Raw genomic sequence first — 27,205 nt, forward strand, 5'->3', positions numbered from 1 at the left:
TCTTAGAACGGTGCTTGGCACAGAGTGAGCGCTTAAATACCATCGTCCATTATTATTGTTATGATTATGATCTCATCGCTCTCCCGAGGCCCAGCGAGAGGCGGGGAGGAGGGGAGATCCCCAGCCTTGTCCGTCCCAGGTAGCCCAAGCCTGGGAACCGCGGGGGGCTGGAGGAACTGAAGGCCGGGGGTCGGGGGTTGGAGGTTGGGTGGGGGTCTCCCGTGGCCGGAGACAGACACGCCCAGAGCCAGAGAGGTCAAACTTTATTTACTCCTGCAGGAGAAAGCCATGGCCGCCGCCCCCCGCCCTCCTCCCGGCCCACATCAGGAGCCCCCGGGGGTCAGGGGGGACCGTGGGTCCCGGCCCAGAGTCTCAGGAACGGTCTCAAATCCTGGGAGCTGCGGGAGGAGAGGGAGGGAGGGTCAGGGGAGTCAGCCGGACTTAGGAGTCAGGGCGGGGGGCTCCCTCCTCTCCCAGCTCCCCCCGCCCCCCCCCCAGTCTGCCCCAGCTCCCCCGTCCTCCCCAACTCCCCCGATCTTTCCCCAGCTCTCCCCAGCCTTCCCCCATTCCTCCCCAGCTCCCCCACCCTCCCCAACTCCCCCAATCCTCTTCCAGTTCCCCCCAATCTTCTCCCAGTTCCCCCGTCCTCCTTAATTCCCCCAATCCTCCCCAATCTTCCCCCAATCCTCTCCCAGCTCCCCCATCTTTCTCAACTTCCCCCAATCTTCCCCCATTCTTCCCCCGGCTCCCCCCAATCTTCCCCCATCCTCTCCCAGCTCTTCCCAATTCTCCCCCAGCTCTCCCCCTGTCTTCTCCCAGACCCCGTCCTCCCCAGCTCCTCCCGATCTTCCCCCAGTCCTCCCCCAGCTCCCCCCAATCTTCCCCTATCCTGTCCCGGCTCTCCTCAATCCTCCCCCATCCTCCCGCAGCTCTCTCCGCCCCCCCCCCAGTCCTCGCCCAGCCCCCGTCCTCCCCCAGCTTCCCCCGATCTTCCCCCAGTCCTCCCCGGGGTCCCGGCCTCGCACCGGTGTCGGGGCAGTAGCTCCACTGCTTGTCCCGGGTGTAGTTGCTGGTGGTGCCACACCAGTAGCCGGCGGGGCTGTTCTGGGCTGTGCAGGCCTGGTACTGCTTCCCGTCGTAGTGGAACGGGAACACGCACGCCTTCCCGCCGGAATTCCCGCCGTGGGCTGCAGGAGGGGCCGGGAAAGCCGGAGATCGGGAGAAGGGGACCGGGAGAGGGGCTTAGAGGAGGTGGGGTGGGGGTCGAGGTCCTCGGGGGCCGGGCCTTAGAGGCAGTGGGGTGATGATGATGACGATGGCGTTCGTCGAAGCGCTTACTACGTGCCAAGCACTGTTCCGAGCGCCGGGGAATTGGGTCGTCCCGGGTGGGGCTCACGGTCTTAATCCCCATTTTCCAGACGAGGTAACGGAGTCACAGAGAAGTGAAGTGAATTGCCCGAGGTCACAGAGCAGACAGCGGGCAGAGCCGGGATGAGAACCCACGTCCTCCGACTCCCAAGCCCGCGCTCCTGCCACTCGGCCAAGAGGTTGGGGTCCTCGGGGGCCGGGGCTTAGAGGCATTTAGGGGGCCGGGGTCATCAGGGTTTGGGGTTCAGAGCTAAAAGAGGGGGGCGGTCTGGGTCTCGCGGGAGTCAGGGTGGCAGAAGGCGAGGGGGGCCGGTGTGCTTCGTGCGGCCCCCCGGGGGGAGTCCTCCCTTCCCCGGGCCTGTCAGCGCTTAGTACAGTGCCTGGCACATAGTAAGCGCTTAACAGATACCACAAATTATTATTATTATTGTTACCTAGCTGGGAGCAGTACTTCCAGCGGCGGTCCCTGTCGTAGTCACGGGTGGTCGCGCACCAGAGTTTACCGTCTCGGACCCGGGTGCACGAATGGTAGGCCACCTCCCGGTACCAGAAGGGGAAGAGGCAGGGGCTGGTGGGATCGTTGGCCCCCGTGCCTGGGAAGGACGAGGGGGAGACTGAGACCCCGGATCCCGTCCGCTATCCCCGGCACCTCCTTTCCTCGGCGCCGTTTGCTTCCCGGCCTCCCCCGGTCCCCTCCTCCTTCCCACCTCCCTCCAGCCCTTCCCTACTCCCCCCCCCCCCCCGGCCCCTCCTCCCCACCTCTCCCCCCCCCCCCCCGGCCTTCCTGTCCATCTCCCGGCTCCCTCTACCCTGTCCACCTGGGCGGCCCTCGCGGGCGAGGCCGGAGTGGCCGAGAGGAAGGCCGCAGAGGGGGCGGGAGGCCGGGGGATTCCCAGGTTGGACGAGACACCTTCGTCCTCCGGGACCGGAAGCTCCCCGAGGGGGCAGGGGGTACGGGAGGCTGGAGTGGGGTGCCTTTTTGCAGATAGAAAACCATCCCAATCCCCACTCCTGAGGGTGAAACTCGGGTAACAATAACGATGGCGCTCGTTAAGCCCTTACTGTGCGCCAAGCGCTGGGGCACACGCGAGTCGGGGGGTCGGACGCGGTCCCCGTCCCACGTGGGGCTCCCACTCCCAATCCCCGTTTTTCGGATGAGGGAACTGAGGCCCAGAGAAGTGAAGCGAGTTGCCCAAGGTGACCCAGCGGACGAGCGGCGGAGCCGGCCGGGCCTCGGTGTGTTTCCGACGGCAGAAGCGCCCCCTCAGAACCCACACACGCGCACTCCCTTTTTTCCCACCTCCCGCCCAAGGGTAGGGGTCAGGGGTCGGGGGTCGGGGCTCCCTTGGGTACCTGAGAGATGGCAGTAGGTCCACTTGCGATCCCGGGGGTAGTTGTCGGTGGTGGAGCACCAGAGGCGCCCGCCCTCCTCGCCCGCCGTCGTGCAGGTGTAGTACTTCTGGTCCCCGTAGGTGAACGGGAAGACGCAGGGGGCTCCGGGGGCCGATCCCCCAATGACTGTGGAGAGGAGGGAGATGAGGGTGGGGGAGACCCCCCCCGGGGGAAGAGAGATGGCAACTGCGGTATTCGGGAAGCGCTCACTGTGCGCCAGGCACCGTACTGAGCGCCGGGGTGGAGACGAGCAAATCGGGGCGGACACGGTCCCCGTCCCACTTCAGGCTCACGGTCTCCATTTTCCTTTTGCAGATGAAGGGAGCTGAGGCACAGAGAGTGAAGTGACTCGCCCACACAGACAAGTGGCAGAGCCGGGATTAGAACCCACGGCCTTCTGAGTCCCAGGGCCGTGAGGGAGATGAGGGGGAAGGAGGGAGACCCCCGGTTGCTGCCAGGAGGGGGGCACGGCGGGGGTCCGCCCAAGCGGTGAAGGTGGTGCCAAAGACCGCCGAGACTGAATCCCACCCTCGTCCCCACCCGGGCACGGCTCGGAGCCCGGGGGGCTTCTGGGACTCCCTCCTGGGACTTCAAGTGCCGGAGGTTGTGGGGGCATAAAGGTCTCTCCTCCTCCTGCTTCCCCGCGGCCGGCGGTGTTCGGGGGGAGGGAGGGAGGGAGAAGAAGCTGATTTTCTTGCTGCCTGGACGCTCATTAATCAATCGATCGATCAGTGGTATTTACTGAGCGTTAACTACGTTCAGAGCGCTGTTCTCGGCGCCTACGGAGGGTACGGTGCAAAAGAATTAGCAGAGGCATTCCCTGCCCATAACGAACCGAGAATCTAGAGGGCGAGAGACAGAGATTAATGCAGAGCACCGTCCTAAAAGCTCGGGAGAGGACAATTCATTCAATAGTATTTATTGAGCGCTTACTACGTGCAGAGCACCGTACTAAGCACTTATGAGAAACAGCTTGGCCCAGCGGAGCGAACACGGGCCCGGGAATCGGGAGGACCTGGGTTTTAATCCCGGCTACGCCGCTTATCCGCCGTGTGACCTTAGGCAAGTCACTTCACTTCTCCGTGCCTCGTCGCCCTCGTCTGTAAAATGGTGGCATCCGTTAAGCCTTTACTTATGGGCCAAGCACTGTTCTAAGCACTGGGGTAGATAGAAAGTAATCAGGTTGGACACAGTCCCTGTCCCATTTGGGACTCGCAGTCTTCGCCCCCGTTTTACGGGTGAGCTAACGGAGGCAGAGAGAAGTGAAGTGACTCGCCCAAGGTCACGCAGCAGACAGGTGGGGGAGGCGGGATTAGAACCCATGACCCTCCGACTCCCAGGCCCGGGTTCTACCCGCTATGCCGCGCTGCTTCTAAAACGGTGATTAATATCGTGAGTCCCAAGTGGGACAGGGACTTTGTCCAACCTGATTAGCTCCTATCTACCCCGGCGCTTAGAACAGTGCCTGGCACATAATAAGCGCTTAATAAATACCATAAAACAAAAGAGAAAGTCAAAGCAACCGGGGGCTGGGAGGAGACCACCGGTCACCAGAGTGGGCTGGGGGGGCGGCTGAGGGGGGTGGGCTGGGGAAAGAGGCGGGGGTCCGGGGACTCACGGGTGTCCGGGCAGTAGCTCCAGAGCTCGTCCAGGTCGTAGTCGCTGGTCGTGGCGCACCAGAAGGCTCCCTTGCTGTCCCGGGGGCAAGTGAGATGGATGCGGCCCTTGTAGCGGAAGGGGAAGACGCAGGGCTGCCCTTCGGAGCTGCCCCCGTAGGCTGGGGAGAGGGAGGGGGCAAATGACACGGTCAGGACCCCTCCCGCCCCCAGGACCCCACTCCGTGGCAGAGAGAAAATAATAATAATGATGATATCTGTTAAGTGCTCACTATGTGCCAGGCACTCTATTAAGCACTGAGGTGATCGAGTCAGTCACAGCCCGGTCCCACGTGCGGCTCACGGTCTCCATCCCCATTTTCCAGATGAGGGAACTGAGGCCCAGAGAAGTGAAGTGACTTGCCCGAGGTCCCACGGCAGACTCGTGGCAGAGGCGGAATTAGAACCCGGATCCTCCCGACCTCCAGGCCCTCGCTCTATCCACTACGCCATGCTGGGGGGGGGGTGGCGCTGTCTCCCTGGGGCTCTGCGGGGAGAAGCAGCGTGGCCTAGTGGCTAGAGCACGGGCCCGGGAGTCAGAAGGACCTGGGTTCTAATCCCGACTCCGCCCCTTGTCCGTGTGACCCTGGGCGAGTCGCTTCGCTTCTCTGGGCCTCGGTGACCTCATCTGTAAAATGGGGATTAAGACCGTGAGCCTTCTGTGGGACGGGGACTGTGTCCAACCCGATTTGCTTGTATCCACCCAGCGCTTAGTACAGTCCCTGGCGCACAGTAAGCGCTTAAGGAATACCGCAGTTATCATCGTCACTGTTATTACTCTGCGGACGGTTTGGTCCGGCCGGCCCCTCGGCCCGGTGGGGACCCCGGCGCCCCCCACCCTCCTCTCCCACCCCGGACCGGATGGCCGGGGAGCCCCTCCGCGCCCGATCCCTCCCCCAGGATGTCGCAGGGGGCCGGGGGAGAGGGAGGTGGGTCTCACCGGAGGTGGAACAGTAGTGCCACTTCTCGTCCTTGTCGTAGTTTTGAGTCTCAGAACACCAGAGCTTCCCCTCGTTGGCGCCCACGGAGGTGCACGCCGTGTAATGCTTGTTCTGGTACGTGAAGGGGAAGACACAGGGGGCGTCCTTGGCCCCCGCCCCTGCGGACGAGACGGGGAGACGGCGGGCTGAAGCCCGACCCCGCAGGCGGGGGAGCGGGGAGGGCTACTAGAGAAGCGGCGTGGCCTAATGGGTAGAGCCCGGGCCTGGCATCCGATCCCGGCTCCGCCATTTGCCCGCTGGGTGACCTCGGGCAAGTCGCTCGGCTTCTCTGGGACTCAGAGGGACCTAATGGAGATTCAGGCCTTGTGCCCCACGTGGGACAGAGACTGTGTCCAACCTGATTAGCTTCCACGTCCTGCTGTCCTCATCCCGGCAGCTTCCTTTTTTTTAAAATGGTATTTCTTAAACGCTTATCACGGGCCGGGCACTGTAATAAGCTCTGGAGTAGATATGCGTGAATCAGACCGGATACAGTCCACGTCCACGTGGGGCTCACGGTCTTAATCCCCATTTTACAGATGAGGGAACTGAGGCACAGAGAAGTGAAGTGATCTGCCCAAGGTCACACAGCGGACGCGTGGCGGAGCCGGGAGGAGAACCCAGGCCCTTCCGACTCCCAGGCCCGGACGCCAGTCACTGGGCCACGCCGCTTCTCGCTGCCTCGTCTGCCGCCCTCTCCCCCTTCCTCGTCCCCCCCCCACGCCCCACGCTGTCCGCTGGTTCTGCCCATTACCCAGCTCTGACAGCGCCCTCCTTTTCTCTTCTCTCGCTGCCTTCTCCGTTGCTCGTATCCACCCCAGCGCTTAGTACAGTCCCCGGCACACGGTAGGCACTTAACAAATACCGCAATTATTATCGTTACCGTTTTCTCTCTGCAGACGCTTCGGTCAGGCCAGCCCGTCGGCGGTTGCCCTGACTCGTTCCCTTTATTCATCCCCGCTCCAGCCCCACAATATGTCCACCCCTGTCATTTCTTTCTTTCTGTTTATGTCTATCTCCCCATCTAGACTGTCACTTTGTTGTGGGCGGGGAACGTGTCTATTCATTTATTCATTCAATCATTTTATTGAGGTAAAATACTGTATTTTTATTGAGAGCACTGTACTAGCGCCCGGGAGAGTACAAGACATCAATAAGCGCATTCCTCGTTGTTATGTTGCACTCTCCCGAGCGTTTAGTACAGGGCTCTGCATACAGTAAGTGCCCAAAAAATACGATTGACCGACCGACCGACCGACTCTCTCCATTTCCCGTCGGTCTTCCCTCCCCAACACCCCGCGTCCTCCCCCGGCTCCCCTTGCCCCAGACCCCCGCTCAGCGTCCGGGCCTTTCGGTCTTCCTCCCGATGTCGGTTCAGGCGCTCCTCCGCTGGCTACTTTTTCCACCTTCGACGTCCAAGAACGGAAGACGGGACGCCCCGTGTCCGCCCCCCCCGCCCCCTCGACCCTGCCTCAGAGGGACTAGGAGAGAGATCCCATCCCTCCTGTTCCCCAGAACCCAGGGAATGGGGGAATAAGAGTCACGGACGGGGGTGGGATGGGACCCCCAAAGCCCAAGGGGAAGGTCCCGGGAATGAGGGACCGTGGCGAAGTCCTTTACCTATGGAGGCGGCCAACAGGGTGGCCCCAAACAGGAACAGATCAGTCGGCGCCATCCTCTCTGCCGGGGTCTGGTCAACTCTGTCCCCGGGACTATTTATTTCTCCACTCGTCCTAGGTAAACAAGGTCCCGATTCCGCCTCCTGGCTCTCCCGCCCCCTGATCTCTTGGATGAACCCGCCAGCCCGCCCCTTCCCAGCTTTTCCCTCCCCACGGCCCCCCCTTGGACTTTCCGGCATCCGGTCGGCCCCTAATTCGCCCCCCAGCCCGCCTCCGAGGGCAGAGTCCTCGCGGGCGGGGACGGTGCCTTGTCTTCTGTAATAATTACTGATGACAATAATAATAGTGGTATTCGTTAAGCGCTCACTATATGCCGGGCACTGAACTGAGCTCTGGGGTACATGCAAGGAAATCGGGTTGCACACAGTCCCCGTTACAGTTCCAATCCCCATTTTCCAGATAAGGGAACTGAGGCCCGGGGTACAGAGTTTGTGGTTCCTTTCAGCTCAAGGAGTCTCCACTTTATTTCTAGACTGTAAGCCTGTCCCCCTAGACTCCTGTGGGCAGGGAATGCGACTTGGAAGCAGCGTGGCTCAGTGGCAAGAGCCCGGGCTTGGGAGTCAGAGGCCATGGGTTCGACTCCAGGCTCTGCCACTTGTCAGCTGTGTGACTGTGGACAAGTCACTTCACTTCTCTGGGCCTGTTACCTCATCTGTAAAATGGGGACTAACTGTGACCCTGGGACCACGTGGGACCACCTGATGACCCTGTATCTCCCCCAGCGCTTAGAACCGTGCTCTGCACATAGTAAGCGCTTAACAAATACCAACATGATTACTCTCCCGTGCGCTTAGTCAGTGCTCTGCACACGATGAGTGCTCAATAAATACCACTGAATGAATAAAGTGACTGGCCCGAGCAGAGCGGACGAGTGGCGGAGTTGGGATTAGAACCCGTGACCTTCCGACTGCCGGGCCCCGTGCTCTGTCCGCTACGCCATGTTGATCTTCTATCGTAGAGACCCTCCCCACAGGGCCCAGGGCGGTGCCAGCGCAGGCTGGGTCAAGGATGGTGACCCCAGATTACCCTCCCCCCTCCCGAGCCCCCCCACCGGCACAGCTCAGCCTCCGCCACCTGTCAGCGCTACCCAGGGATGCAGAGCTGGGACTCTTCCTTCCTCACTAGCCCTGCCCTCCCTCATATGTAAGAGAAGCAGCGTGGCTCAGTGGAAAGAGCACGGGCTTTGGAGTCAGGGCTCATGAGTTCGAATCCCAGCTCTGCCACTTGTCGGCTGTGTGACTGTGGGCGAGTCACTTAACTTCTCCGTGCCTCAGTTCCCTCATCTGTAAAATGGGGATTAAGACTGTGAGCCCCACGTGGGACAACCTGATTCCCCTATGTCTACCCCAGCGCTTAGAACAGTGCTCGGCACATAGTAAGCGCTAAACAAATACCAACATTATTATTATTATGTAAACCCACCCCTGACCTTTCGCTCCTCCCAGGGCTTCCCACCTTTTTGAGCTCCCTTATCCATCCGTCAGGTAAATACCATGGAAAAATAACGAGGAGGGCTCTTAGCGGCATTTAACTAATCTAGCGCGTGAGGCCTGGGCCCCCCTCCGTTCCCATTCCCGGGAAGAGGAAGGCCCTAAATATAACCCCATCCTTGTACCAGGTGCAGAACGGCTCAACTCCGGGAATATCGTCCTTATCTCCCAGAGCAAGGACAAACACAAAAGTCGGGACGGTGGGGAAATGCCAGACTCGGTCGATAACGCGCCCGTGGCCCCCCCTCCCTCCCCGCTGCTTCCCCCTGGCTCTTGAGACCCCCGATTTCCGGTCGCGCAGACCATCCTTCGTGTTCCCCGGGACCCCGGAGTCCCCCGCGCAGCTACGGTTGGGTCTCCCTGCGTCCGTCGGGGTGTGACGATCGCTTGCCTGTTCTGCTTATTCAACGTAGCCTCTGCGGGCCCCGCTTCGTCGGTACCTTCGCGAACCGTATCTTGCGCTCTTCCGTCAGGCGGCAGGGCGAACCGCGTCCCGGGCACTCGCACCGTCCCCCCGACCCCGGACCCGCATCCCGAATTCACCCCCTCGGGGGGTGGGAGGGCCGAGCCGAGAAGGGGCCGAGGGTCCGGGGGGGCCCCGAGCCGGACTCCCGGGCTGGGCGGGGGAACGTGCGGTGAGTGGGGGCCAGGAGGCTGCCTTCGTTGTACTTTCGGCCCGTGGGTCAAGGCTCCGATGAGCCCGGGGACAAGCCAGTCGGCCCGCTGCCCGGCTCTAGTGGAACCTTTATCGTGACTCGCACCCAGCTCTCCTGGCTCTAACCTTCCCTCGTAATGTAACACGGCCGTCCAGCTCCCGGACCCTGTGGAGGCCCAAAACAGCCCCCCGCCGCCCCGGATGATCCGAGTCCTACCCCCAAGTTCCCGCTCTCTTGCTATCTCCCTTCCTTCCACCCCATTCCCAGGTCAGCGCGCCCCTGGGTGGGCACTGCATCAGCCCGGGGGTCCTTTCGGGTGCGTGTGTCTAGGGGAGGGTTGACGGTGGGGGTCTCCAAAGAGCCGCAGAAGCCGCGAGTGCCCCGGTAGCCCTTCCCCCGGGCCCGGGGGCCGGCGAGGACCCCACGGTCCCGTCAGCGCCGGCGGTACCGCAGATCGATCCCGGGGTCAAAGGTCATGCAAGGCCCTGGGGCGGAATCCGGCTCTGGCCCCCGGCCCCGTTTATCGGTGCCCCGGCCGGGACGGGGCAACTTCTGGGACAGCAAGGAGCCCGGAGGGGAGGGCCGGGGAGACGGGGGCGGGAGGGCAGGGGTGCGGGGACACGAACTGGGCGGGCGAGGAGGGGACGGGGCGGGCCACTTCCGCCGCAAACTGGCTAACGCGGGCGTGTGTTCGGCCGTCCCTCGGAGAGGCCTGGCGGCCGGGGTGGTTCACAGGCTCCCCGAGAAGTGGCAGTAGGTCCACCTGCGGTCGCGGGGGTAGTTGTCGGTGGTGGCACACCAGGACCGTCCGCTGTCCTCGCCGGTCACCGTGCAGTTGTGGTAGCTTTGGTCCTCGAAGGCGAACGGGAAGACGCAGGGGACTCCGGGGTCCGTGCCGCCCATGGCTGCGGAGACGCGCGACGCGGGGGAGAGGGACCGAGATTCTGTGATCCCTCGCTTTCGACTGACGTCCGTCGCTCCCTCTAGACCGTAAGCTCCTTACGGGCGGGGAACGTGTCCGTTTAGCGTTCCGTGGTACCCTTCCAGTTGCTCAGTACAGTGCTCAGCACACGGTAAGCTTTCAATCGAGACGACTGACTGACAGTAAGAATTGGGGTATTTTTTTTAAATATGGAATTTAAGTGCTTACTAGGCGCCGGGCACTATATTAGCACCGGGGTAGGTGCGAGCCAATCAGATCGGACACAGTCCGCGTCCCGCGTGGGGCTCTCAGTCCCGATCCCCATTTTGCAGGAGAGAGAACTGAGGCTCAGCCGAGTGACCTGCCCCGGGTCACACGGCAGACAGGCGGTGGAGTCAGGATTAGAACTCGGGTCTTAGGGATCCGTCCCGAGAGACTGAAGAGCAGCCCACCGGCGGTCAGAAAGGTGCAGGAGCCGGGGCCGGGGCCGAGAACGACCATCCGCCGGGCGCCGTTCCTGGATCCGTCTGAGGGCCCATCCATTCTAGGATCTCACTTCTCCCGCTCTAGACTGTCTCCCCTCTAGACCGTAAGCTGTTGTGGGCGGGGAATGGGTCTGTTTATTGTTATCCTGTACTCTCCCCAGTGTTTAGTACAGTGCTCTGCACACCGCGAGCACTCACTAAATACAGCTGAACGAATTGCTCTTGCTCTTCTCCATCCTCCTGCTCCTCAGCACCCTCCCTCTTCTCTCCGTCCTCCCGCTCCTCTCTCTCGCCTGTGTCGGCGCAGTAGCTCCACAGCCCGTCTCGCCCGTAGTTGTCTGTGGTGCTGCACCAGTAGCCCTCCGGGCTGTTCCGGTCGGTGCAGCCGTGGTACGTCTTTCCGCGGTATTGGAAAGGGATCACACAGGGCTGCCCGCCGGAATTCCCGCCGTGGGCTGGGGGAGAGAGAGAGATGGATTCATTCTTCCATCCAGTCGTATTTATTGAACGCTTACTGTGTGCAGAGCGCCGTACTAAGCGCTTGGAATGTGCAGTTCGGCAACAGATAGAGACAATCCCTGCCCGACGACGGGCTCATAGTCTAGAAGGGGGGAGGCAAGACAGCAAAATAAGTAAACAGGCATAATAATAATAATGATGGTTTGTTAAGTGCTTACCATGTGCCTAGCACTGTTCTAAGCACTGGGGGGGAGGGGGGGCGGAATACAAGGTAATTAAGTTGTCCCACGTGGGGCTCACAGTCTTAATCCCCATTTCACAGATGAAGTAACTGAGGCCCAGAGAAGTGAAGTGACTTGCTCAAAGTCACACAGCTGACTGCTGACTGTAGTCAACCTATCTTGTACCTATCCTAGGGCTTAGAACAGTGCTTGGCTCACAGTAAATGTTTAATAAGGACCACAGTTATTAACGGGGGAGTGTGTGTGTGTTGCGTGTGTTATGTCTTTCCCCGGCAGCTTCCAGGAGCCCTCCCCCTGCCCCCCGACCCAACCCCCGGCCCCCTCCCCGCCCCCGACACCTCGCACGGAGCAGTCCTTCCGCTTCTGATCCTTGTCAAAGTTGAACGTCGTGGCACACCAGAGTTTACCCTCCCTGTCCCGGTTGCAGCTGGTGTAATTCTTCCCACCGAACAGGAAGGGAAAGACGCAGAGGTCAGTGGGGTTGTTGCCTCTGGGGGCTGAGGAGAAGGAGAAACTGAGGACAGGGTCCCTGTAGGCGGTCCCCGCCCCCGATCTCTGTTTCTGGCTTCCCGGTTCACGCAGGCCCCGGAAAGACCGTCCAACCGTCTCCGCCATCTTCCTCCCTCCCTCCTTCCCTCCCTCCCTCCCTCCACTTGTCAACTGCTGGTGATCGGGGTGGGTCCGGGGTGGAAGAGGAGCAACCCCTCAAGGAAATATTCCAGGATTCGGTGGGCCTCCCTCACATCCCTGTTGCTTCATTCCCTCATCACCACCAAGGGCCACAGTTACGGTAGGAAAGCGTGTCCAGGGAGTGAGAAAACCCTGGAAGAGAGTGGGGATTAAGGGGAAGGAAAACCACCCACCAGCCATCGGTAACCCACTTGGAGGGGCATCTAGGATGCAGAGAAATGACCACATTTAATAATAATTATGGTATTTGCCAAGCACTGTTTTAAGTACCGGGGTAGGTACAAGGTAAACAGGTTAGATACAGTCCCTGTCCCACATGGGGCTCAAAGTCTTAATTCTCCATTTTACAGATGAGGTAACTGAGGCCCAGAGAAGTGAAGTGACTTGCCCAAGGTCACACAGCAGAGTGGCGGAGCTGGGATTAGGACCCATGACCTTCTGACTCCCAGCCCCGTGCTCTATCCACTAGACCGTGCTGCTTCTCACATTTACTCACATTATTGCCCACTGGGGAAATAAAAGATTATTTTTTGTGCCACTAAATCGTAAGCAGTGATAGCCTAGGCTGAGAGGATGAGAAAAAGAGGACACAGCAGAGCAGGGAGTGAATTCACTGTATGTAGCACTTGAGAGAATGCAAAACAATTAAGAGTTACCATCTCAGGTGGCCCCTTATCTTCTTTCTATTCCTTTCTCCCTCCCTTCATCCTTTTTTCTCCTCTTTCCCTTATTACTGGGCTTAATTCTTGTTGGATCCACATATAAGCTCCACCCTTGTTTATAATGTTACCAAATTATGCCCAAAGCGGGGCAATTATGCGAGTAAATCCAAGTCACCACTCACTGGGAACCAGAGAGTAAGTTGCTTAAACAAGCAGCCTGACAGCACCGAGTCCAAGCAACCAACCTAAAAGCCATTTATCCTAGGGCGGATGAGGCAGCTTTAGTGTCTCACGGAAAACGGCCCCCAGCCACCCCCAGAGACCCCCACCATGACAATGCCTGATTCCAGGAGACTTCTCTCCACTCATCCACCCAGAAGCCGGTCGCCGCTGCCCCCTCCCATCCTCCCCGTGCCATCCTAGGCCGCTACGGAGACAGCCAGACACCAGGGGCCGGGAAAGGGACCGGGGAGGGACTGAGGTGGGATGGGGGGCTGGGACCAGCAGGCCGGGGAGGTGCGGGGAAAGGAGTCGGGTGTCTGGGGAGAGGCTGCGTGGGGTTGGTGACTAACTGGTGTCCGGGCAGTAGCTCCAGAGGCGGTCCCGGTCGTAATCGCTGGTCGTGGCGCACCAGTAGACTTTATTTTCATCCTGGGGGCAGGTGATGTGGACGTGGCCCTTGAAGCTGAAGGGGAAGACGCAGGGCTGCCCTCTGGAGCTGCCTCCATAGGCTGGGGAGAGGGAGCGGGGGAGAGATACGGTGAGGACCCTCCCCATGGAGGTGGAGGAGCAGGATTCGGGGGGTGGCCCGGTGGCAAGTTCTCCCCGGGATTCCGCGGACAGCTGGCCTCAGCTCGGACCCACTCCTCAGGTCCGGCCCCGTCGCCCCCGCACCGCTCTCAGGCCCCCGTCTTGGGCAGCTGAGGGTGCAGGGCCCTAATAATAATTCTAATTATCATGGTGCCTGTTAAGCGCTTACTATGCACCAAGCACTGTTCTGAGCACCTGGGTAGATACAAGTTAATCTGGCTGGACACGGTCCCCGTCCCACGTGAAGCTCACACTCTTAATCCCCACTTCACGGATGAGGGAACTGAGGCCCAGAGAAGTGAAATGTCTTGTCCGAGGTCACACAACATGGGAAGAGTCCGGGCCTGGGAGTCAGAGGCCCTGGGTTTTATTCTCAGCTCTGCTGCACGTCTGCTGCGTGACCTCGGGCAAGTCACTTCATTTCTCAGTGCCTCTGTGACCTCATCTGTAAAATGGGGACCAAGACGGTGAGCCCCGTGTGGGAGAGGGACCGTGTCCAACCTGATCTTGTAACTACCCCAGCGCTTAGAGCAGTCTTAGCTCATAGTAAACACTTAACAAATACCACTATTATTATTATTATTATTATGTGGTGGAGTTGGGATTAAAACCCAGGTCCTCCTGACTTCAGGTGCTCCATCCACTAAGCCACACCGTTCTCTCTCCTCCAGGTTCCCTGGGTGATAGAGCTTAAAGTAGGACGTGGGGAGGCCCGGGTAGAGCCACCCTCTTTGGGGGGGTCCCACGGGGGCCTCACCTGAACTGAAGCAGTAGCGCTTCTTCTTGTCTTTGTCATAGTTGTGAGAGGTGGCACACCACAGCTTCCCCTTTCCCTCCCCGGCTTCCGTGCACTCGGTGTAATCCTTGTTCTGGTACGTGAAGGGGAAGACACACGGGGCGTTCCCAGGTTCCTTCCCTGGGGATCGGAGGGAGAAAGGGAGACGGTAAAGGTGGGCTTGGGCCGAGGCCCGACGGTGGGGGGGGGGGGGGCGGCGGTCATTCATAATCGGGAAACACGTCTGTTATTTATTTAGATTAATGTCTGTTCCCCCCTCTAGACTCTAAGCTCGTTGTGGGCAGGGGATGTGTCTGTTTATTGTTCCAGTGTACTCTCCCAAACGCTTAGTACAGTGGTCTACACACAGTAAGCGCTCAATGAATACGATTGAATGAATGTACATATCTGTAATTTATTATTTAGATTAATGTCTGCCTCCCCCTCTAGACTGTAAGCCCATTAGGGACAGGGGATGTGTCTCTTTATTGCTATATTGTACCCTCCCAAGCGTTTAGTACAGGGCTCTGCACACAGTAAACACTCAATAAATACGATTGAACAAATGAGTGAAAAGGAAATCCTATCGACCCATCTGCCCCTGCACTTGATATCCACCCCACCCTCAGCCCCATAGCTCTTCCGTACAAATCCATAATTTATTCATTCATTCATTCATTCATTCATTCATTCATTCATTCAATCGTATTTACTGAGCAGTTATAGTGTGCAGAGCACTGTACTAAGCGCTTGGAAAGTCCCATTCAGTAATTTATATTAATGTGCGTCTCCCCCTCTAGACTTGTCAGCTCCTTGTGGGCTGGGTCTGTATCTACCAACTCTGCTGTATTGACGCTCCCAGATGCTTAGTTTAGTGCTCAATAAATATCATTGATTGATTGATTGATGGATGGATTACCCCATCCCTCTCCTCCTTCCTAAGTGTCTCACCCTCTCCCTCTCCTCTTTTCTGTGGTATCTGTTGAGCACAAATGAGCCAGGCACTGTCCGAAGCGCTGGGGGAGATCCGAGCTAATCAGGTTGGGCACAGTCCTTGTCCCACCCGGGGCTCACGGTCTTATTCCCCATTTTACAGTTGAGGTGACTGAGGCCCAGAGAAGTAAAGTGACTTGCCCAAGGTCACACAGCAGACCAGAGGTGGAGCCGGGATTGGAACCCAGGTCCTCTGACTCCCAGGCCCGGGCTCTATCCACTAGACCACACTGTCTCCCTCCCCGCCCCTCCCCGCTCCGACTCCGCCCCCGCCGCTCCATACCGTGAGTCCCGCAGTAACGCCACAGCTTGTCCTGGTCGAAGTTGGCGGTGGTGGCACACCAGGCCCGCCCGCTGGCCTCGTGATCCGTGGTACACGCCGTGTACAACCTCAGCTTGTAGGTGAAGGGGAACACGCAGGCTTTCTCAGAGTTCCCACCCAACACTGTCGGCCAGAGGGAAACATGGACGTCCAAAGGGGCGCCCGGATGTCCCCGGGGACCCCCTCGCCCCCTGAGGATCCCCTCCCCGCATTCCTCTCTTTCCCAGGATCGGGCCTTGACCGTTCGGCCACCCTGAGGCGGGGGGAGATTCGCCTCCCGGCCCCTGTTCCGGAAGACGCACGGAGCGTGGCTTTAGGCCGTCCGGACGGAAGTCCATTTGTTTCTCTTGACTTAGAGAGTTTCTCCACCCTCCTAAGTATCACCTCCCCCTCCTCGTTCGCCCAGCTACCTTATTCACTCTCACCCCCTCCCCAAAGGAGCACCCCGAGGTCTCGCTTCACCGGCTTCCCACCTGAAGCCAGCCCTGCTCTCCAACCCCACTTATCCTGACCTCCCTCGAGCCCCCTAGGGTCCCCCTATTACAAATGTTTGGCCGGAAGCTGTGACTCCAACTCTCAGTCGTCCTCCCCCACCCCCGACCCCAAGGAATGCCTTTTGGGGCAAGCCACCGTGGGCCGGACATGAGCTTTCCCAAAGGGAATGATTACTTCCACATAAAGTTGTCAGACACCTGCCCCTGGCTGGTACCCAGCCAGCAACGGATGCCGGTGGTCTGATTTGATTTTTCTTTGTTTATGGTATTTGTTAAGCGCTCACTGTGTGTCCAAAACCGCCGTAAGCACTGAGGTGGGTACAAGTGAATTAGGTCAGACGGGGTCTCCGTCCATTCTCCGGCTCGGCCCCGGCCTGGGAGTTCCGCGGAAGCTGGGACCCGGGGTGGACGTGCAAAGACTCCCGAGGGGATGTGGAGGTCGGGGGGCCCCGCATCTCCCCCAAGAGAAACTCCCTAAGTTGGGGTGACTTCCACCGAAACTCTGAAAACGTTTCACACCTCCAAAATACGCATAGCGTAATGGACCTCGATTACTTCCGGGTGGGCAAGGGGGTGTCCGTGGTCTGCCGGAGCTGCCGGTGGTCACCCCCGGCCCGGAGGGTGGGCGTCCGGGCCGCTGGGGCTGGGGGCTGTGGAGGGGCAGGGGGAGGAGACGGCGAAGCGAGGGACATACTGGTGTCCGGGCAGTAGCTCCAGAGCTGGTCCCGGTCGTAGTCGCTGGTCGTGGCGCACCAGTAGACTCCCTCGTCGTCCCGGGGGCAAGTGACTTGGACTCGGCCCTTGTAGAGGAAGGGGAAGAGGCAGGGCTGCCCTTGGGAGCTGCCCCCGAAGGCTGGGGAAGGGAGAGAGCGACCGAGAGACGCTGTCAGGACCCCCTGCCGCCATCGGGACCGCCGCCTTTGTGCCGAAGGGCCGACGTCGTGGGATGGGGGGCCCCGTGATGAGGGGTTTTTTAAAAAAAATACTTGCTAGGCGCTTATTACGTGTCAGGCACTATACTAAGCCCCGGGAGAGATACAAGTTCATCAGGTTGGACACAGTCCCTGTCCCACATGGGGCTCACAGACTTAATCCCCATTGTGCAAATGAGGGAACAGAGGCCCAGAGAAGTGAAGTGACTTGTCAGAGGTCACACAGCTGACGAGTGTCGGAGTTGGGATTAGAACCCAGGTCCTTCTGACTCCCAGACCCGAGCTCTATCCATTAGGCCACACTGCTTCACAGGTCTCTCTATGCTTCTGTGTAATAATAATAATGATGACGATGGTATTTGTTAAACGCTTATTATGTGCCAAGCACTGTTCTAAGCGCTGGGGTAGAGACAAGGTAATCGGGTTGTCCCTCGTGGGGCTCACAGTCTTCCTCTCCATTTAAGAGATGAGGAAACTGAGGCACAAAGAAGTGAAGTGACTTGCCCAGAGTCCCACAGATATAAGTGTGTGCCTCTGCCACTGCCACTTGTCAGCTGTGTCACCTCGGGCAAGTCACCTCACTTCTCCGGGCCTCAGTTCCCTCCTCTGTAAAATGGGGATCGATACTGTGACCCCCACGTGGGACACGAACGTGGGCCAGCTTCTTTCTACCCCAGCGCTTAGTACAGGGCCTGGCGCATAGTAAATGCTTAAGAAATAGCATTTTTCAAAAAACAAATGCAAACGGGAGAAGCCGGGGTGGGATGGTGTGGGGACTAGGGGTGCGTGTGGGGAGGGGTCCTCACCTGAAGTGGAGCAGTAGTGCCACCTCTTATCCAGGTCGTAGTTGTGGGTGGTGGCACACCACAGCCTGCCCCCTTCGGAGCCGGCCCCCGTACACGCCGTGTGATCCTGGCTCCGGTAGGTGAAGGGGAAGACGCAAGGGGCATTCCTAGCCTCCTCCCCTGCAGGGCGGGGGCCATTCATAATCAGAGACCACCTACCCACTCGGCCCTGCCCACCCCCAGACCCTCTCCTTCTTCCTTCTCCCTCCTCCCTCTTCTTTCTCCCTCCCTCCTCCCTTTCCTTCCCTCACCTTTTCTCCTCCTTCTCCCTCCTTTCTCTCCCTCTCTTTTTCTCCTCCTCCCTCCTTCCTCTCCCTCTCTACTTCTCCTCCTTCCTTCTCCCTCCTTTCTCTCCCTCTCCTTTTCTCCTCCTTCTCCCTCCTCTCCCTCTCTTCCTCCTCCTCCCTCCCTCTTCCTCCCTCTCCCTCCTCTTCCTTCCTCCTCCCTTTCCTTCTCTTCTCCCTCTCCCTCCTTCCCTCCTCCCAATCCCTCCACTTTCTCTCCCTCTCTCTCTTCCCCCCCTCACTCTCCTTCTCTCCTCCCTCTCCTTCCCTTCTCCCGCTCCTGTCTCTCCCTCTCTTCCTCCCTCTTTCCTGACACTCATTCGTTCAATCGTATTTGTTGAGCGCTTTCTACGCGCAGGGCACTGTACTAAGCTCTTGGAACGAACAATTCGGCAACAGATAGAGACGATCCCTGCCCAACCATGGGCTCACTCTCCTTCCCTCCTCCCGCTCCCTCCATTTTCTCTCCTCCTCCCTCTCTTTCCATCCTCCCTCCCCCTCCTTCCTCTCTCCCTGCCCCCCACTCAATCGGAGCATCTCCGCACCGAGAGTCCCGCAGTAACGCCACAGCTTGTCCTGGTCGAAGTTGGCGGTGGTGGCGCACCAGGCCCGCCCGCTGGCCTCCTGATCCGTGGTACACGCCGTGTACAACCTCAGCTTGTACTTGAAGGGGAACTCGCAGGCCTTCTCGGAGTTCCCACCCAACACTGCCGGCCGGAGGGACACGGGGGCCGGGGTCAGGGGCCCAGGGCGGCCCGTTCCCGCCCGTCCCTCACCACCCCGCCGGCCGGCCCTCCTCCGGCCTCCCCCCGGGCCTCCCCATTACTGGTGTCGGGACAGAAGCTCCACAGCTGGTCCCGGTCGTAGTTCTCGGTTGTGGCGCACCAGGCCTCCCGGGGTTTGTTGTCTTCGAGCACACAACCGTACCGCATCCGCTCCAGGTACGCGAAGGGGAAGACACAGGGGCGGCCCTTGGAGTTCCCACCGTACTCTGGGGTGAGGGAGAGAGGAGGAAGCCGGCCCCGAGCCCACGTCAGGAGCCGGGGACCTTCGACCGCGTCCGGCTCTTCTTCTCGAAGGCAAAGATGGGCTCTGCTCGAGGCAGGTGACTGCCGGCCTGTGGGGATGGAGCACGGAGGGAGATGTGGCTTTCTCTCCCTGTTCTATCGGGTCACGGGCCCGGACACTGATCCACACCGACGACTGCCACGTGGAGCCCCAGCTGCGACGCCTAAGGCAGATTAAAAGCACTGTTTTGAAGGGGCAGGGGGGCAGGCCCACAGAGGAAGGCACCCGGAGGCAGCCCGGAGGCCCGCAGGGAAGCAGAGGCGGCCCAGAGAGAAGCAAGCGTCGGAGCAGCAGGACAGCAGCTCTCGGAAGGGGAAAGAAGAAGCTTCTGCAGAACGGGCACCCGGGAGGACGGGTTGGTATCGGACCCTTGGGGGAGTGGAGTGAGCGTGGATGCGTGTGTACGTGTCACTCCCTTGCACGCTCGTGAAGCTAAGTAAAAACTTTCCGCAGTAACCTCGGTGATGAGAGGTTTGGCTCGAACTCTACTCCCTGTCACCGAGGTTTCCCTGGTCAAGACGAACCCGGGGCAGCCCGCGACGACGGGGATTGAGATCTCGAGCCCCACGTAAGACAGGGCAGTGCGTCCGGTTCGATTTACTGTGCCTGGCATATAGTAGGTGTTAAACAAATACGACCGTTATTATCATCCCCCTCCACCCAAACCCACGCACGAAGTATTGAGTGATTTCCCAGCTCGTCCTGCTCTCCCGTCCCCGTAGGTCTAACGTTCCTGACAGCTGGGAAGTCCTTCCCAAGGTCTAGCAATGCATCAGCGGTATTTATTCAGTGCTCACCGGAGCAGCATGGACTAGTGGCAAGAGCACGGGCTTGGGAGTCCGAGGCCCTGGGTTCTAATCCCGGTTTTGTCACCTGTCTGCTGTGCGACCTCGAGCGAGTCACTTCATTTCTCTGTGCCTCAGTTACCTCACCTGCAAAATGGGGCCGGAGACCGCGAGCCCCACGCGGGACAATCCGATTACCTTGTATGCACCCCAGCGCTCGGAACGGTGCTTGGCACGTAGGAAGTGCTTACCGACAAGTACCGTAATGATTAATTATTATTACCGTGTGCCGAGCACCGTTCTAGGCGCTTGGGAGTTGGTGGACGCGTTCCCTGCTCACCGCCAGCTTACCGTCTAACATCAGATGCCCCAGGCGGAGGGGCCTCCGGGGCAGGGGGCTTCTGGGGGGTCCTGCCCCATCCCGGTCGCAAGAGGCTCACCTGTGTTGGTGCAGTATTTCCACGTGGCATCACCTTGGAACTTTGGAGCGGTAGCACACCAGGATTGGCCTGGTGTGTCCTCCGAGGTGCAGGACGTGTGGATCTTGTCCTTGTAGGTGAAAGGGAATGAGCAGGGTCTGGAGTTGGAGCCGGCCCCTGGAGAGAAGATGTCGGACAGGGTGGGAGGACGCAGGGAAGCAGGATTTTGAGGAAGGGGAGGTTTCGAGTTAGGCCCCTGACCACGACCGTAATGATGGATAATAATAGGGGTATTTGTTGAGCGCTTATTCTTTGCCGAGCCCCGGGGTGGGTTACGAGGTGATCAGGTCGGAGGCGGTCCCCGTCCCACGTGGGGCTCCCGGTCCCAATCCCCATTTTACAGATGCGGTAGCCGAGGCACAGGGAAGGGAAGCGACTTGCCCAAGGTCACCCAGCAGACTTGTGGGGGCGCCGGGATCAGAACCCAGGTCCTTCTAGGCCATGCCGAATAAGGGCTCCGAGCCGGGTAGGTAGTTGGGGGAGGGTCCTGATACTCGCAACCGGTCAGGGGGCTCTGACGGGAGCAGATTAAGGGGAGCCTCCAATCAATCGTTGGTATTTCCCGAGCGCTTACTCTTTGCAGAGCACCGTACTGAGCAGCCGGGACGTACGCAGGTAGTTCCCGGGGCCAAGCGTCCCTTAGCCAGTCAGTCGTATTTACTGAGCACTTAGAGTGTGCAGACCGCTGAACTAAGCACTGGGGAGAGGACGACGGTACACGTTCCCCGCCCACAACGAGTTTACAGTCCTAGTGGCTGAGGATCGGAGAGGGACGGGAGGGTTTGGGTTAGGGAGCTCCTTACCCGAGGGTGGCTGAATGGCTCCCAGCCCCCTGGGGGGGCAGGGGGGAGGGCAAGAACTGGGGAGGGGGGACCCAGGGGGCTCTGTGGGCAAAGCCCACCCCGAGGCACTATTGGATCCCATTGGTGACCTTTTCGCCTCCCTCTGGGCCGTGAACGTACGGGCCCGTCCCTTCGGATGTCCTCGGCGGCTCCCGGACACTTGGGTTCTACTCTCCTCTCCGGCCCTTCCCTCCCCAAAGCCCCAGAGGAGCCGGCGGGGATAGTCGGGGTGTGGGGAAGCAGCGTAGCGCGGTGGATAGAGGACGAGCCTGGGAGTCAGACGGTCACGAGCTTTATTCCCGGCTCCGCTGCGCTTCTGTTGGGTAGCCTTGAGCAAATCACCTCCCTTCTCCGTGCCTCGGTTCCCTCATCTGTAAGATGGGGATTCGTAATAACGGCCAACTGTTAAGCCCTTACTACGTGCCAAGCGCTCTTCTGAGCTCTGGGGCAGATACACGCTTATCACATTGTCTCACGTGGGGCTCCCAGTCTTCATCCCCATTTCGCGGATGAGGTACCTGAGGCTCAGAGAAGTGAAGTGACTCGCCCAGAGTCACTCAGCTGACAAATGGCGGAGCCGGGATTAGAACCCACGACCTCTGACTCCGGGATTAAGACCGTGAGGCCCAAGTGTGTCCAAGCCAAATTGCTTTTAACCAAGCGAGTGCTTAGTACAGTGTTTGGCACATAGTAAGATTATCATTATGGGATAGGGGGGATATGGGACTTGGGCACTGGATGTGTGGGGGGAGGACTGGGGTTAGGGAGACGGGGAACCCTTTCCCCGTAGGCGCGATTGGCAGGGTTGGGGGCATCTGGGCCCCGGGCAGCGGAGGGGGAGGGGAGGGTTGGGGTTCGGGAGTCCGGGCGCCCCTTACCCGCGGGGACGAGCGGCAGGGTGGCCATCAGCAGGACCGTCAGACACGTGGACGTCATCCTGGCTCACCTGGCCCTCGGTGACTGTGTCCCCGGGGCTCCTCGCCGCCCTGCCCTCGCCCTAAGCGAAGAAGTCACCGCTGGAGGGAGGGCGAACTTAACAGATGCTCTCCTTGACCACAGTCTGGTCCATGGGGCCCCTGTGCGGGCTGAAGGGGCGGGAAGACGGTGGCCCCAGCCAACGGCCGCCCGCATGGTTAGGGATGAACTCTATACTCTTCCCGACCACTTAGTACAGTGCTCTGCACACAGTAAGCACTCGATAAATACGATCGACTGACCGACTCTTAGCACTCCTAAATGCTCCCTATAATTCGGGATCATCCGGGAATGTATCCCCCCCGATTTCTGGAACCGGCTGACGTTCTCTGGCTCTGATGACCAATCTATCGAGGCTAATTATTGAGCACTAACTGTGTCCGGGGCACTGTACCTAATGCTTGGGAGAGAACAGTGCGGTAATAATAACAGTTGTGGTATTTTTTAAGCACTTGTTATGTGCCAAGCCCTGTTCTAAGTGCTAGGGTAGACACGGGGTAATCAGGTTGGACACAGTCCCCGTCCTACACGGGGCTCACGGTCTTAATCCCCGTTTTCCAGATGAGGGAACTGAGACCCCGAGAAGTTAAGTGACTTGCCCAAAGTCACAGAGCAGACAAGTGGTGGAGCTGGGATTAGAACCCACATCCTCTGACTCCCAGGCCCGGGCTCTTTCCATTAAGCCACACTGCTTCCAGATTCCTGCCTTCCAGGATCTTATAACCTAGTGGAATTCCATGAGTTTAACAATAATAATGATGATGATATCTGTTAAGCGCTTACTACGTGCCGAGCACTGTCCTACACAGTTTATACACCTTTTTCTCCAACCCTTCGGTTTCCAGCTCCTTGAGGGAAGGGGTCACCAACCACTGGCTCTACTGAACTCACCCAAGGGCACACAGTAGGCATTCAGTAAGATCAGATGCAATCTCTGCCCCACACAAACTCACAGACTAAGAGGTGAAGTGAGTGGGTATTGTAATCCCCATTTTAGAGGTGGGGAAACTGAGGCCCAGAGAGGTTAAGAATAATCGGGTGGGTATTTGTTAAGCGCTTACTCCGGGCCAAGTGCCGGGCAGAGGCAAGATAATCAGGTCTTGGGTAAGGCGTTTTACTTCTCTGAGCCTCAGTTACCTCATCTGTAAAAGGGGGATTAAGACAGTGAGCCTCGTGTGGGACATGGCCTGTGTCTAACCTGATTAGCTTGTAGCTCTTAGTACGGTATTTAGCGCATAGTAAGTATTTTAAAAACCCATACAGACCAAAGGGCAGGCAAGTCCCTGCCCCACATAGGTCTCGCAATCTAAGTAGAGGGAAGAGCAGGCATCGAATCGTTTTTCAGATGAGGAAACCGAGGCACGTGAGGCTATGTTTCAAGGGTTATCCGTCGGGCAAGAGGCAGAGTCAGGATTAGAACCCACATCTCCCAGACACGTGCTCTTTCCACTAGCCCACACCGCTCCTAAACAATAGAACATTGCTTCTAAGGCCACACACGGTACAGTGCCCTGCACACACAGAATGCTCAATCAATACCACGGATTGATTGATTACATGTTTGTTTTTTTTAAGTCTCTTTTTCAAAGGCTCTTGAAAATCCAAACACAATTTCCAAATAGTTCCTGGACTCGTCAAAGAACTCCAATGGCTTAGCCAGCAGGAAACCTAGTTTCCTTGCCCCCAACCCTCGAATAACTAAATGTAGATCTCCCTAGAGACCCTACAGTTGGCCGGAGAGAAAAAGGAGACTCACCGGATGTAAATCCTGGTCCTCTGGAACACTGGGGGTCACTAGTCTTCAAGGGGAGCGGTCTTTTATGACAATAGGTGACGCTCTCGATAAGAATTCTGCAGCATCCGTCGGAACTTCAAGAAGGTTCCGTCGGTCACCACGCTGGTGGCGTAATTTGGGGACCCCGGGTGGATAATAATGATGATACCAGAGTTGGTAGATCTAAGCTTTACCCATAAGGAACGTTCAGTCTAGAGGTGGAGACCGACCTTAAAATAAATTCCATCTGGGGAAACGATCGAGAATGACTCAAGATAAGGACCCTATAAACTCAACGTGGGCAGAGAAATTCATTCATTCACTCATTCAATCATATTTATTGAGTGCACTGGGGAGGAGGCAGGTGGACTGAGGGAACGGGGGAGCTGGTGAACGGAGACACCAGCAGGGAGGGCGCGGTCAGTCAATCGATCCTATTTATTGAGCGCTTACCATGTGCAGAGCACTGTCCTAAACGCTCGGGGGAGTACAAGAGAACAATAAACGGACACCTTCCCTGCCCACAACGAGCTGACAGTCTAGAGGTGGACAGGACGGCCAGCGGGGTTGGAGGTGGCGGAAGGCGGCGTGAAATCCAGGCCGGCTGGTCTGCGGCGCTTTCAGTTCCGAGGACCTGCCGGAAGAGGAGGAGGAGATTGAGAAGCGGGACGAGAGCTCTGAGAATAATAACGATGATAATGATGATGGCATTTGTTAAGCGCTCACTACGGGCCGGGCACCGTACTAAGCGCTGGGGTGGGTACAGGCATATCGAGGTGGACACAGTCCCTGTCCCGTGTGGGACTCACAATCTCCATCCCCGTTTTCCAGATGAGGCCCAGAGAAGTGAAGCGACCTGCCCAAGGTCACACAGCAGACAAGCAGCGGAGCCGGGATGAAAACCCATGCCCTTCTGGCTCCCAGGCCCGGGCTCTATCCCTTACATCATATTGCTTCTCCCTCAGCTCCCGGGAGGAGATCTGGGGGGTCAGGGGGTGCCCTTGGGTACCTGAGAGTTGGCAGTAGGTCCACTTGCGATCCCGGGGGTAGTTGTCGGTGGTGGAGCACCAGGGACGCCCGCCCTCCTCGCCCGCCGTCGTGCAGCTGTGGTGGGTGCCATTCCGGTAGGTGAACGGGAAGACGCAGGGGGCTCCGGGCTGGGTGCCGCCCACGGCTACGGAGAGATGGCGGTGGGGTGGGGGGAGATGGGGCAGGAGGTTCCGGGGAGCTCCCGGCAGGGGTCGGAGAGAGGTCCCGGGGTCCGGGGAAGGCTTGAGGAAGGGGAGACCCTGAAACGACTCTGGACTGCCAGCTCCTTGTGAGCAGTCGGTCGATCGGTGGTGTTTTTTGAGAGCTTAATGATAATAATAATGATGTTATTTATTAAGCGCTTACTATGTCTCAGGCACCGTAATAAGCGCTGGGGTGGATACAAGCAAATTGGGTTGGACCCAGTCCCCGGCCCACGTGGGGCTCACAGTCTCAATCCCCATTTTCCAGATGGGGTCACTGAGGCCCAGAGAAGTGAATAATAATAATAATATCGGCATTTGTTAAGCGCTTATCATGCGCAGAGCACTGTTCCGAGCGCTGGGGGAGATACAGGGTAATCAGGTCGTCCCACGTGAGGTTCACAGTTAATCCCCATTTTACAGATGAGGTAACTGAGGCACAGAGAAGTTAAGTGACTTGCCCATAGTCGCACAGCTGAGAAGTGACTTGCCCACAGTCACACAACAGACGAGAACCTATGACTTTCTGAATCCCAGACCCCGTGCTCTATCCACTTCCCATGCTGCTTACTACGTGCAGAGCTTCGTACTAAGCGCTCGGGAGAGTACAATACAACGGAATTAGCAGACACGTTCCCTGCCCGTAACGAACTTTAATAGTCCCTACCGCCTCTACTGGATCGTCACCTCCCAAGAGCTCAGCTCGATGCTCTGCACACAGTAAGTGCTCCATCAGTGCCACTGATTGATTAACGATTCGGTGCAGACTTTGGTGATGACTGTGGGATTTGGTAAGCGCTCACTATGTGCCAAGCACTGTTCTAATGGCCTGAGGGTCCGTTTTCTGCAAGAAGAAAAGGTGCGGTCGCGGGGGGATTTGAGGGAGGGGAAGTGAAAGGGAGGAGTCTGAGGACCCTGAAACGGTCCTCATGGGGAAAGATGGGAAGGAGAGGAAGAGGAGGAGGGAAGAGAGTGGGGGGGCTGTCGTAGCGATGTGGCCGGAGGGGAGGGTGATGAAGGTGGAGATGGAATATAATAATAATAATAATTATAGTGCTAAGCGCTTACTCTGTGCCAAGCTCTGTTCTAAGCGCTGGGGTAGATAGAAGACAATCAGGTTGTCCCAAGTGGGACTCACAGTCTTAATCTTAAACCGAGGCACAGAGAAGTGAAATGGCTTGCCCACTCGTCCGCACAGCGGGCGAGTGGCGGAGCCGGGATTAAGCCCGGATTGAGCCTGGAATCGCCTTCTCTCCGGCCTCCCCGTGCTCCGGCTCCTCTCTCCCACCTGTGTCGGCGCAGTAGCTCCACAGCCCGTCTCGCCCGTAGTCTTCTGTGGTGCTGCACCAGTAGCTCGCTGGGCTGTTCTGGTTGGTGCAGCTGTGGTACGTCTTCCCCTGGTATTGGAAAGGGATCACGCACGACTTCCCGCCGGAACTCCCGCCGTGGGCTGGGGGAGAGAGAGAGAGAGAGAGAGAGAGAGAGAGAGATGAGACCTAGTGGAAAGAGCCGGGCCTGGGAGGACGAGGACCTGGATTCTAATCCTGGCCCTGCTCCTAGCCTGCTGGGTAACCGTGGGCAAGTCACTTGGGGTCTCTGTACCTCAGTTTCCTCAACTGCAAAATACGGACTTAATGCCCGTTCTCCCTCCTACCGGGAGCCCCGTGTGTGTCCAAAGTGACAATCATCTATCTTCTCAGTGCTTAGTAAAGTGCTTGTACAGAGTAAGCGCTTAACAAAAAGCATTCATTCATTCAGTCGCATTTATTGAGCGTTTTCTGTGTGCAGAGCACTGTATTAAGCACTTGGGAGAGTATAATACAACCAAACTGACACATTCCCTGCCCACAACGTGCTTACGGTAATTAGAGCCTCATGTGGGACAACCTGATTACCCCGTGTCTACCCCAGTGCT

At 58.5% G+C, this 27,205-nt stretch overlaps 2 protein-coding genes across 2 annotated transcripts; both read right to left on the reverse strand.

Annotated features, from left to right (window-relative positions):
- Positions 1 to 246: 246 nt before the first annotated feature.
- Positions 247 to 26,733, reverse strand: LOC103166152 (epididymal sperm-binding protein 1-like). The gene is made up of 11 exons (XM_029073964.2): positions 26,579 to 26,733; positions 25,095 to 25,232; positions 10,691 to 10,695; positions 8,956 to 9,032; positions 7,016 to 7,128; positions 5,356 to 5,514; positions 4,379 to 4,537; positions 2,722 to 2,886; positions 1,803 to 1,961; positions 1,026 to 1,187; positions 247 to 398 (listed from the first exon to the last, which is right to left on the reverse strand). Exons 5-11 carry the CDS (start codon positions 7,068 to 7,070, stop codon positions 385 to 387), a joined length of 873 nt encoding a protein of 290 aa, XP_028929797.1. The 5' UTR covers positions 7,071 to 7,128; positions 8,956 to 9,032; positions 10,691 to 10,695; positions 25,095 to 25,232; positions 26,579 to 26,733; the 3' UTR covers positions 247 to 384.
- LOC100090537 lies at positions 9,687 to 24,083 on the reverse strand. Its single transcript, XM_007658481.3, has 13 exons — positions 24,041 to 24,083; positions 22,188 to 22,306; positions 20,429 to 20,584; positions 18,962 to 19,126; positions 18,681 to 18,842; positions 17,813 to 17,971; positions 16,769 to 16,927; positions 15,542 to 15,703; positions 14,248 to 14,406; positions 13,253 to 13,411; positions 11,667 to 11,825; positions 10,921 to 11,082; positions 9,687 to 10,125 (listed from the first exon to the last, which is right to left on the reverse strand). Exons 2-13 carry the CDS (start codon positions 22,243 to 22,245, stop codon positions 9,950 to 9,952), a joined length of 1,836 nt encoding a protein of 611 aa, XP_007656671.1. The 5' UTR covers positions 22,246 to 22,306; positions 24,041 to 24,083; the 3' UTR covers positions 9,687 to 9,949.
- Positions 26,734 to 27,205: the final 472 nt, after the last annotated feature.

Source organism: Ornithorhynchus anatinus, chromosome 10 (assembly GCF_004115215.2).
Source record: "Ornithorhynchus anatinus isolate Pmale09 chromosome 10, mOrnAna1.pri.v4, whole genome shotgun sequence".
In the NCBI taxonomy this organism is placed as follows: Eukaryota; Metazoa; Chordata; class Mammalia; order Monotremata; family Ornithorhynchidae; genus Ornithorhynchus; species Ornithorhynchus anatinus.